The sequence below is a fragment of the Myodes glareolus genome, chromosome 12, assembly GCF_982192425.1.
Source record: "Myodes glareolus chromosome 12, mMyoGla1.1, whole genome shotgun sequence".
Lineage (NCBI taxonomy): Eukaryota > Metazoa > Chordata > Mammalia > Rodentia > Cricetidae > Myodes > Myodes glareolus.
The window spans coordinates 82,418,418-82,430,962 of record NC_142037.1 but is presented as its reverse complement, the minus strand read 5'-3'; the positions used below and the strand labels follow the sequence as shown (position 1 = coordinate 82,430,962).

At 43.8% G+C, this 12,545-nt stretch overlaps 1 protein-coding gene across 1 annotated transcript in view; it reads left to right on the top strand.

Moving 5' to 3' along the window:
* Slc15a1 (solute carrier family 15 member 1) overlaps positions 1-11,390 on the top strand; it is a 42,043-nt gene extending 30,653 nt beyond the window's left edge. The window contains exons 18-23 of the mRNA XM_087912314.1: positions 2,284-2,333; positions 6,716-6,823; positions 7,029-7,137; positions 7,723-7,866; positions 9,321-9,428; positions 10,504-11,390. Of these exons, the coding sequence (XP_087768440.1) occupies positions 2,284-2,333; positions 6,716-6,823; positions 7,029-7,137; positions 7,723-7,866; positions 9,321-9,428; positions 10,504-10,695 (711 nt within the window). The 3' untranslated portion in view covers positions 10,696-11,390. The remainder of the gene's footprint in view (positions 1-2,283; positions 2,334-6,715; positions 6,824-7,028; positions 7,138-7,722; positions 7,867-9,320; positions 9,429-10,503) is intronic.
* The last annotated feature ends 1,155 nt before the right edge of the window (positions 11,391-12,545 follow it).

Here is a 12,545-nt window from a genome sequence, read left to right as displayed (position 1 = left end):
AGGAGGCAGACACTAGCCTGGACTGTTAGCAAAGTCCTGCTCAGCTGAGCATAGTGCCACACACCTCTAATCCCAGCCCTCAGGGCAGATACAGGAGAATTTCTTTGACTTCCAGGTTAGAGTGACACAGAGGGACTCTGACTCAAAAAAGCAAAATAATAAAAATGTAAAAGTAAATAATATTTTGCTATGATAATGAGTGTGTGCCCACGCTTATGTGTGCACACACTCTTTCGTGTATATGTGAAAACATCACATGGATACATATGTACATGTGTAAATATCACATGGATACATATGTAATTCTCAGAGACGTTTTGAGATAAATCACTTAACATGTCTTTATTTGTATGAGTCTTTTAAATGTGCCCTTTATTAGAACAGCCTTACAAAAGTATGGTGTGCATACCAAATACAAGGAAGAAAATAATTGTGGAATATTTGTTGACAAGATGCAGACATGTCATTTGGTATATGAAGAGTGAAGATGTCGTTGAACCAAATAAAGGAACTTCAGTCAGTCTGAAGGGAATTTGAAAAAAAACATACAAAAAAACTCGATGTACAATTAATGCCATTGGCCATCTGCTTAATCAGGAAGCTGTGGAGGGGCTCTTTCTGTTGGGAGGGTGTCCAGCCTGTGGCCCGCAGGCAGCACACACTCCAGGGTGTCTCCGAGCGTGACTCAGCACAAATGTGCATACTTAAAGCCTTAGAAGAGTCGTTTTGCAGTGATTTTCCTAACTCTCACACGGCTCTCACACATGAACTTTGTGTTGACAACACAGTGTTGCAACGTCCAAAGGTCAGACAGTCTAAATTGTTGGAGAGTCATGCTCTTTGGAACCACTGACAATCAGGGATCAATAACAGTAGAAACATGTGTTAGCCTGGTGAGAACGCAGGAATGAAGAAAGGGACAAGGGCCTTATCTCCCAGGACAAGGGCCAATATCATGAACTCAAAGTCTGAAGTGTTAGTGTGAATTGATTCTAATGGGCTAAATATTAGGAAATCATTTTATTGTTTTATTTATGTATGTGTGTATGTGTGTGTGTGTGTTGTATATGTAATGAATCTTTTTCTGACCCACCAGTCAGCTCCCAAATAACAACACAGAGACTTACATTAATTATGAAAGTTCAGCCTTTAACTTAGGCTTGTCTCAACTAGCTCTATAGCTTAAATTAACTCTTTTATATTAATCTACATTCTGCCACGTGGCGTTAACTCTCTTTCATCTTGCACTTCCTGCTGTTCCGTGTCTCCTCCTGTCCCCACCTTTCTTCTTCCTCATGTCCTCTCTGCCCCAGAAATCTGCCTAGCTATTGGCCATTCAGCTTTTTATTAAACCAACCAAAGTGACACATCTTCACAGTGTACAAAAAGATTATTCCACAATCTATGTGTTTGTGTGTAACATGAGGGGGCCGGCTTGTTGGGGTTTCTGTCCCACCCGGTACCCCACACAATCACACAGAGATCTCTATAAGTTATAAAGCTGATTGGCCCATTAGGTCAGGCTACTTATTAGCTCTTATAACTTATGTTACCCCATTATCCTTATCTACATTAGCCACATGGCTCCGTACCTTTCTCAGCTGGGCAAGTTACATGCTGCCTCTTCGGTGGTCTGCGCAGGAGTGGCAGAGGGAGCTTCCTAGAATACTCCCAGTCTCTTTGCTCCACCTCTACTTCCTGTCTGGCTTTCCTGCCTATACTGCCTGCCTGGCCAATCAGCGTTTTATTAAAATATGATTGACAGAATACAGATAATTCTCCCGCACCATTTGTGTATATATGTGTGTTTGTATATGTGTGTGTTGTGTTATGTGTGTATATATATGTATGTGTGTGTCGTATATATGTACATGCATGTGTGTTGTATATATGTGTGAATGTGTGTATATACTCAATCTACATAATTGTAACCACACAACGAGGTAAACTAACCAGCCATATAAACAACCTACAACCCTCGTGCTGTGTATGTTTATGTGTGTATGTTTATGTGTATGTGTGTTTATTCATGTTTGTGTATGTGTATATACCTGTATATGTGTGTGTGCTGTGTGTATTGTGTGCATGTGCACATGATGGCACATAAGAGAGCAGAGTGTGCATGCCACAGTGTGTGTAAAGGCGTGAGAGGACAGCTGTGACCTGAGTACATGGCTTCCAGGGGGTGAACTCAGAGAGACAGCCTTACACATCAAGGCCTCCCACACTACCCGTCTCACTGGCTCAGGAATATTTTTATTTTATTTTATTTTTCTCTCTTAGGTGAAAGATGGGCTTAACCAGAAGCCAGAAAGAGGAGAAAATGGAATCAGGTATGGAGATTTCTTCTGAAACTGTGCTTTAGCTTCTAGCAGAGCTTGGCACATTCCTGTAATCAAAGCTGGTTATAACACGAGGATAGCAGTGCTCCGCCTGCACCAAGAGTGCCGGCTGCTTCAGCCAACATAATCCATCATCTTAATAAACGAGAGCAGAAAGTCCACTTAGCTTGTCAACTGATGTAGAAAATCAGTCTGGCAGAATTCAGGATTCATTCATCTCTCACACACACATACAAACTCAGACTCACACACACACTCTCACACACATTCTCTCTCTTACACACACACACACATACATACACTCTCTCACACACTCACACACATACACGCACACTCACACACATATACTCTCACACTCACATATACACTCTCTCTCACACACACACACTCACACACATACACGCACACGCACTCACATACACACATACACACTCACACACATACACGCACACGCACTCACATACACACATACACACTCACACACATACACGCACACTCACACACATATACTCTCACACTCACATACACTCTCTCACACACACATGCACGCACACTCACACACATACACGCACACTCACACACACACACTCACGCACAGATCTGCTCTGTGGTTTGTCTTTGGTTCTGAACTGGAAGCTCCTCAGGGGGTTCATTTCATCCTCAGAACATTTCCGTTGTTTTGATTTCTTAGAAACGGCCCCTAACACTGGAAACCTTGAACAATGTAGATTATGGTATTTAGGCTGTTTGTTTATGTGTATATTTATATGTACATATGTATTCATTTATTTATGTGTGTGTATGTGTGGGAGTGGAGGTTAGAGGGCAGCTCTCAGGAGCTGTCTCCGTCTTACACCACGTGGGTCCTGGGGACCAATCTCAGGCCGTCAGGTCTGAGAGCAGGCGCCTTCACCCACTGAGTCATCACCTGCCAGTCTCTTTAAATCTTAGATAGCTTGTTTATTTAGTATGCATGTGTTGGGGGCATGCGTGTGCCCCTGTACGCGTGTCAGAGGACAGCTGTAGGACTAAACTCTCTCCTTTCACTGATAGACTCCAGGAATCAAACTCAAGTTGGAGGCTCACTAGTACAAGGTGTTTAAAAGCTTGTGTGTATGTCTGCATATGTGCATGCACACATTTACTGGAAGTCAGTTGTTCACAAGTATAACTGAAGTTTTTAAAAGTTTGTGTGTATATGAGCACACACCAGAAGTCAACTGCTCACTAATATAACTGGAGTGCTTAAAAGCTTGTGTGTGTGCATGTGTGCGCACGTGCACACTTACTGGAAGCCAACCCTCATGTGGTCTTCATGGGTGTTCATGTTGTTTTTTGGGCAGAGCCCCTGGTTGGCACCTGGGATGCACTAGTTAGACTGGCCAGTGAGCTCCAGCCTCTGCCCCCAAAGCTTCAAGTGTGCTGAGGGTTGAACTTGGAGTCTCCTGCTTTAGATGCTCACCTGACTGAGCTACCTCTTCAAACCCAAAAAGATTAATTTAAACAGTGTTTTTGTGTGTAGTCTAAGTGATGAGGTTGTAAATGTAAAAATATCTTTGATGGAGTCTTGAAGAAGAGAGATGCATAGCATTATCAACATGCTGGCCCCACCCACGTGTGTGGTTATAGACAAATCACTTTTCTGTTAACATGCTGGCCCCTCCCACCCACGTGTGTGGTTATAGACAAATCACTTTTCTGTTAACACGCTGACCCCTCCCACCCACGTGTGTGGTTATAGACAATCACTTTTCTGTTAACACGCTGGCCCCTCCCACCCACGTGTGTGGTTATAGACAAATCACTTTTCTGTTAACACGCTGGCCCCTCCCACCCACGTGTGTGGTAATAGACAAATCACTTTTCTGTTAACACGCTGACCCCTCCCACCCACGTGTGTGGTAATAGACAAATCACTTTTCTGTTAACACGCTGACCCCTCCCACCCACGTGTGTGGTAATAGACAAATCACTTTTCTGTTAACACACTTGCCCCTCCCACCCACGTGTGTGGTTATAGAAAATCACTTTTCTATTACCTGGCAATACCAAGTCCTTGGCAGAGCCCCAGGACTTATGGTTCCCACGGTGCCCTAGAGGCAACACGGAAGTTCTAGAAGACTAGGAAAGGTTGATAAGCAGAGCAGCTTCCAGACCTCCATGAAATCAGACTTTCTGAATAGTACATAAATTAAAGAAACGAAACACAAAATTTCAAGCAAATGAGGTTTTACATTACACCATCAGCATATTGTGAGATTTAAATTGTCATGTTTTAAATAAATTGGCAAGACTTCATGCAAAACTTGGTTGAGGGGCTGGAGAAAAGGGCCCACTGTTGTCCAGAGTTCTTCTCAGTCCAGAGCACACAGCCGGCGGCCCGCAACCTCCCATGGCTCCGGCTTCAGGCGATCAGACAGCCACACGCACTTGCCACACACCCAAGAGACACACACATAGACAGAAACAAGAAGTAAAAATAAATCTTTTCAAAATTGGTTGAGAATTTAATATTGTTTTCCCCTGCATTTTTACTATATTGCTATATATTACATATTCATAGCCAATGTTTCTTAGCACATTTTTAAAGAAAGAATAATATAAAAGTTATTGTCACCAGCATATATTGCTCTACAATAATGCTACCAGTAATATTATGTAACATGTATAACTTGACTATTATGTATTGACGTCTGTACCCCTTATCTGTTCCCTTGACCACACACTGGCCTTCCATTGCTTAGATCTCTAGTCCAGGAAATTCAGCTCCTTCTCAGTGTCTTAACATGACCATAATCGGTGTTCTCACCTTGTTCTTCATGTGGATAGAGTTTCTCTATGGAAATAGTCCTTAAATGTTTATCATTTTTAGTAAAAAAAATATTGTGAACCTATATCCACTATATATGAATATAGTACCTGGGGGGCGGCTCAGCAGTTAAGACTAGGTACCACTCTTGCAGAAGCTCCCAGTTTGGTGACTCGAACCCAAGTCCAGCAATTTACACCTGCCTGTAACTCCAGTTCCAAGGCATCTGATGCCCTTTTCTGGTCTCTGAGGGCACCTGCATCACACACACATACACACACACACACACACACACACATTAAATGTTGAAATGGCATCTTTTAAAAAACTTTTTTGGCCAGGTGGTGGTGGTGCACACCTTGATTTCCAGCACTCAGGAGGCAGAGGCAGGCAGATCTCTATGAGTTCCAAGGCTGTTACACAGAGAAACTGTGTCTCAAAAAATTATTTGTTTGTATGTATATATGTGTGTGTCTATGTATGTATATATGTATATATTATTTATATATACAAATAACTATATAACCATAAATATTATATGTATATATATTTCTATTAGATAAATAAATGCCATGAAGCTGGTGAAGCTGGGTCATATATTTTAGAGATACAGTGGTTAAGTTGTTCTTTATAGTACTTAGATGACCATCATTACTTCTTGTTCTATGTACTGAACAATCTGCTATAGTCTGTCACCTACCTATTTGGTGGACAAAACAAACGACTAACCTCCCTTGGGGAAGCACCATGCTCATCCCTGGGGAAGTATAAGAATCTCAGGGTCTTCTGTAGCATAGAGTCTCTAGCCTATGTTATGGTTACATCTGTAACCATCTGTTCTCGCTGAAACATTCTATACAGACCTAGGAAGGCAAGTTGCTCACCTGCTTCCTCCTGAGGTTTAAGCAAGAGACCATGGCAAGGCTGGAAGCCTTGGGACTTAGGACTGAGGTCTTTGGGTGTCCCATTCCTCACTGCATCCCAGCAGGTGCTGGCCAGTGTCACTCTGGTCCCCCTTCTGATGGCTGTCACTTAGGACAGCCTCTTCTTACTGGGCTAGCTTATTTCTTTTGCCCAGATCCTGCATCCCATCCCTGCCCCATGCTCTCAGATGTAACTAAAATGGCATGTTCTCCTGCCCCAGAGGAAGTCCTGCCTGGGGCTGTCTTCCAGCAATGTTTTTATTTTTTTGGTCCTTCACATGTTGAACTCTGAAAGTTTCCATGCAAGCAGCACCAACAAAGCCTGGCTGCCTTCTGGAAAGAAAATGAACCTGTCCCTGTTTCCATGCCTAGTTAATGAATGCCCCTACATACCAGTCAGCTAAACAGTTCCTGGTGTGCCCACATACTGTTAGGTAAATTCTTTGAAGGATATTCTCACGAATGGGTGGACAGAGACAACCGTAAGACAGCTAACTTCCTGCCTCTAGACCCCAGGAATTTTCTGTATGTATCTTAAATCCCTTCAAAAAGGAACATAGCCTAACATGGGGTCCCAGACTTGTGATGGAGAAGAACTCATTCCATGGTTTGGTTACATGACAGATGGCTTTCTGTTCCAGATTTGTCAACACCCTTAATGAGATGCTAACCATCACGATGAGCGGGAAAGTGTACGCAAACATCTCCAGTAACAATATCAGCAGTTACCAGTTTTTTCCTTCTGGCGTGTAAGTACCTTTTCTGGGCAACTTGTTCCCAAATTCAAGGTTGCTTAGTACTTTTCTTTAAAGAAAAGATAAAAGAAAGAAAGAAAGAAAGAAAGAAAGAAAGGAAGGAAGGAAGGAAGGAAGGAAGGAAGGAAGGAAGGAAGGAAAAGAAAGGATACTCTAATACCAGGTACTGTAACCTCTGTTTTTTTTTTTCGTTTAATAGAAAAGAATACACAATAGACTCCACGGAGATTGCATCAACCTGTCCACGTGACTTTAAATCTTCCAGCCTTGACTTTGGCAGCGCCTACACCTATGTGATCAGACGGGCGGTTAGTAGCTCATTCGACCGCAGCAGATAGCCTGGTCCTCCTCTTCACAGACACTCAGGATGTGCTCACGATTAACGAGAGGAATTGGGATCTGTAAATGGGCTTAGAACTAGTTCAACTCACCACTAATTCTTTTTTTTTTATGTGCAAGCGCATGCGTGCATGCACACACACACACGTGTGTGTGTGTGTGTGTGTGCGCGCGTGTGTAGGTACAACCTTTAGGAATCCATTCTCTCTTTCCACTGTGTGGGTTGCAGGTTTAATGGCAAGCCCCTTTCCCCACTGGCCCACCACTGATTCTCTAACTTATTGTTGACTTAAGTTGACCCAGCAGACTTAGTTACACAGTAGCTAAACGCTCCTACCAACCAGTATTTGATGCTTCCTTATGGACTATTGACTTTAGGGGGCACCGTTTTAACTGACCGGCTTCCAACATTGCATTTAAAATGGGTACTAGCTCCATAAGGTGTGAGATTTAACCTTAGAAGGTCAACTCAGTTTGTCTGTACAAACAGATGTTAGTCTAAAGGGCGTCTCTGCCTCCTTCTCAACCACCTGCTTGTTGCTTTGGTGGTCTAGAGTGACGGATGCCTGGAAGTGAAGGAATTTGAAGACATCCCACCCAACACGGTGAACATGGCGCTGCAGATCCCGCAGTACTTCCTCCTCACCTGTGGCGAAGTGGTCTTCTCCGTCACTGGACTGGAATTCTCCTATTCCCAGGTCTCTTGTTTCTTCCTCTCCTCTGCTGCCTGCTGCCCTCAGGAAAACGCTGAGGGAACTTGATTTGAATCTGGGATGTCCACATGCTTAGAGCCTCTTTTGCCTCTAGTCGTGTAAGACTGGGTCTTAGTATGTAGCTCAGTTGATGAGAGTCTTTTCTAGCATGCATGCAGCCATGGGTTCAAACCGCAGCACTGTCTGAAACCAGGTACGGCAATGCCCTCCTGTAATCCCTGCCCTGGAGAGGTACAGGCAGGGAGGTCCAAACTTCAAGATCTTCCTTGGCTATATAGGAAGTCTGAAGTCAGCAGAGATATATAACACCCTACCTCAGAAAAATACTACTTTTTTTTTTTTGCTTTTTGCTTTTTGCTTTTAAGTATATTTGGCTAAAGTCTTATTTAGGGTTTCTATTGTGAAGAGACACTATGACCATGGCAACTCTTATAACAGAAAACATTTCTCTGAGGTGGTGGCTTACAGTTTCAAGGATTCAGTCCATTATCACCATAGTGGGGGGCATGGTGGTTGGCAGTATGACAGCATGCAGGCAGATAGCATGCTGGAGAAGGAGCTGAGAATTCTGTCCACAACTTGATCTAAAGGCAACAGGAAGTGAACTGAACTGAGCATAGCTTGAGCATAGGAGACCTCATAGTCCCCCCCCACAGTGGCACACTCCTCCAACAAAGCCACACCCACTCCAGCAAAGCCATGCCTCCTAATTTTGCTGCTCCCTATGAGGGGCCAATTACATTCAAACTACCACAACTAAGTAAACAAATTTTATTGGTACCCTAATTAGAGGTTAATATCTAAATATTTGTCGAAACCGCAGTCAAAGCCATTCCATCCTGGCATCTTTTCCTTCAGTATCCGTGATGGTCAGCATGGGCAGGTCGCCCCTTTCTGGGATGACCACACAGTCTGACAAACGCCATGGCTGTACGTGGCTGTGACATAGTTGTCGAGAGCACGAGGAAGGACGTGGCAGAAGGCCAAGTTTGCAGCCCAGAAAGTTGTCCTACTTTGGGGGAGAACTGCCACAAATGGCTTTGCCTAGCAGTCTGTGAGCAGAGGCCATCGCCTGTAGATCTGCCCGTTACTAAGACACTTGTGTGTGGAGAGAGGCCTCTCCTCAGGAGGGTTTTTGTGCCTCATCGCATAAGCGATGCCCTCCTTATATTAACATGACCCTGACCTTGTTTTTATTCACTTATCCACCTATTTGTATTTAGAACAGGGCCGCACTGTGTAGCCGAGGGTGTCCTCAAACACATGGTTTTCCTGCCTCAGCCTCCCAAGTGCTGGGTTATAGGTGTGAGGTACCACACCTGACTAAACCTGACTTCTAACCTGCACATCCAGGATGCTGGGTGAAGGGAGGGGTGGGTGGGACTCTTCTGGCCTGAAGCAGGACTCTGGTTGTAATCCATTCTGCTTTGCTCCCCCAGGCTCCTTCTAACATGAAGTCGGTGCTTCAGGCAGGCTGGCTTTTAACTGTGGCTGTTGGCAATATCATTGTGCTCATCGTGGCAGGGGCTGGTCACTTCGAGAAACAGGTATGAGGGGAAAGAAGGTTGGGTGTGCCTATTTTTTTCCCTGTCTTTTTTGAGACCAGGTCTTATGTAGCCCAGCTTGGCTTCAAACTTGCTGTGTAACTGAGGCTGACTTTGAACTTCCTGGCTATTAGTGGTTATCACCATGACCCTCCCTAGTTATCTATAAATAAGTATCCATTCGAGTCAATGGCTGAATAACTTGGCCAGGCCCATCTGCTGGAGCTGTTATGGGTGGTGCTGGGCAGAATCTCTGATGACTCTTGTTGCTTGGAAACCGACACCAGATTAACCTGCCTGACGGGGTCTACTATAAAAGGAAACACTCATTATCAATTCTGTGAATTCAACTCAAGAGCCCTAAACTAGACATGTGGACTAGGGGTGTAACTCCACAGTAGAGCACTTGCCTAGCATGCACAAGGCTTCGGGTTCTAGTCCCAGCATTGGTAAAAATAGTAAAGAAAATCAGAGTCCTTGTGCAGAAACTTCACAACAACTTAAAGGCATTCTTTCAATAGTTACACCTTCCCACTTAGAGTACAATGAAACACAGGCTTGTCTGATGCTCATAGTGTTTGCTCAGCTTTGTTTCACACAAGGTCTACATTGTTTCCTTGGTGGGAATGGCCAGAGGGCTTCAGGCTTGGTCCCTCTGGTGCCTGCCATAAACCTGAAGCATTTCAGAAAATTGCTGGACAATGGTGGCGTACACCTTTAATCCTAACCCTCAGAGGGCAGAGGCAGGCGGATATCTGCAAGTCTCAGGGGTCTGCAGAGCAAGTTCCAGGGCAACCAGAGTTGCACAGAGAAACCCTGTCTCAAAAAATCAGAAAATTTCTCTCATCTTCCCAAAGGTCCGGTGTTTCCACACCCCATGTTAGTAGGAAAATGTCCCCTGTTCCTTGAACATTTGAGAAAACCCAGTGTGTCTCTGCTGGGTACCCCGCTTTTTCTAGCTGTTTGATTTAAGGTGTCTTCCACCCAGAAGTAGCAAGAAATTGGGCATACAGTACCATGTTAATGTGACCTGTGGTTTGTTTGTTTGTTTCCTTGCACCAACTCTGGTCCTCCCAAGTGGGCTGAGTACGTTCTGTTCGCCTCATTGCTCCTGGTTGTCTGTGTGATATTCGCCATCATGGCTCGATTCTACACCTACGTCAACCCAGCGGAGATAGAAGCTCAGTTCGATGAGGAAGAAAAGAAAAAGAGCATAGGAAAGGACAACCCCCTCTCCACGCTGGAACCTGTCTCACAGACAAATATGTGAAGGTCAGGAGGTCACGGAGGCCACGGAGTCCACGGAGTCCACGGTGCACCCTGACCTCTGCCCCAAGGGGCAGAACACTCTATTGCAGAGCCTTTGATACGGAAGACTTCAGAATCGTGAACCAAAATATTAACTAATAACAAAGCTGTTTTCTAAGCTGCCAGCGGGAGCCTTTTAATCTTTTTTTAATTTTTTTAATTTTTGTTATTTTTGGTTTTTCAAGACAGAGTTTCTCTTTGTATAGCACTGGCTGTCCTGGAACTTATTTTGTAGACCAGGCTGGTCTTGAACTCAGAGATCCACCTGCCTCGGCTTGCACCACCACCACCCGGCTTTATTTAAAGCACATACTTTATTTTTTTTTTTCTAACACTGGGCCATGTCTTGCATTTCTGCTGAAGAAGTGAACTGAGTTCAGACTAACTTGATTTTGAAAAGGTGACCATCCTGCTTATTTCTAGCACTTTAATGAAAACAATGTTGAGTTTACAGAGGGCTTTTTTAAAAAAAAAAAAAATGGTAGATAGTGTCAGCAGTTTGAGCTGAATACTGTGCCTTAGGTCTTGTTTGTTTGTTTTTCTAGTTTTCTTTGCCCTTCCCTTTTAAATTATGTGTCACTCAAAAGACCACCCAGTGAAGGCTAGTAGTGAGCTGTGAAGTATCACTGGTGTGAAATAAATTCTTGTTCTTAAGGATATGAGTTTGCGTGTCTTATCTGGTCATACTATTTAATACGTGCTCGTTAAGATGTCTTTAGAAGTTAGTAAGCACATTAACAAATGCAATACCCACATGGGGGAAACCCCAGCGACATGCAACACTAAAGCTTATTTCTTTCTGTGTTGTAGGAGGGTGGTTGTTTGTTCCCAACTGCTCAGCCCCGAAATAATCATACAGAAACTATATTATTTAAATCATTGCTTGGCCAATAGCTTAAGCACATTTCTGGCTAACTCTTATATCCTGAACTAACCCATCTCCATTAGTCTGTGTATCATCACGTGGCTGTGGCTTACTGGCAGGGCAAGTTTCCAGCTGGCAGATTGCATCTTTCTGCTCTGGGGGCTGCATGGCGTCTCACTGACTGCACCTTCTTTCTCCCAGCATTCAGTTTAGTTTTCCCATCTAACTCTACTCTGCTAAGCCACTAGCTGAAACAGATTCTTTATTCATTAACCTATAAAAGTGACACATATACAGAAGAACTTCCCATACCTTTCCTGGTACTGTTTTTTCCCAGAGAGGGAAAAAAAATCTATATTTTACTACTAACATCTTTCTATGTACATATATGTATATATCTCATTCTGTTTTTCTTGAATTGATGAATATTCTCTACTTGAAGTAGTGGTTCCTTCTAAGATATTACACATACCTACTGCCTAATTCATCCTACAGATATTTGGTGTATTTTTTGTTTTGTTTTGTTTTGTTCCCATGACAGAGTTTCTCTGTGCAGCCATGGGTGTCCCAGAACTTGCTCTGTAGACCATACCATGCTGACCTTGAACTCACAAAGATCCACTTGCCTCTGCCTCCTTAGTGCTGGGACTAAAGGTGAGCACCACCACCACCTGGCTTATTTGTTTGTTTTAAACTTCCACTCTTTTCTTTATGGGCATGTCTTTTTATTGGTGTGTGTGTCTGCTGTGTGTGTCTGCCATGTGTGTCTGTTATGTGTCTACCTGCCATGTGTCTGCATGCCTGTATGACTGTATGTGTGTGTGTCTGTTGTGTATGTCTGTGTGTCTATCTGCCTGCCATGTGTATGTATGTCTTTGTATCTGCCGTGTGTGTGTGTGTGTGTGTGTGTGCGCGCGCGCATGCGTGCATGTACGCATACTGTGTGT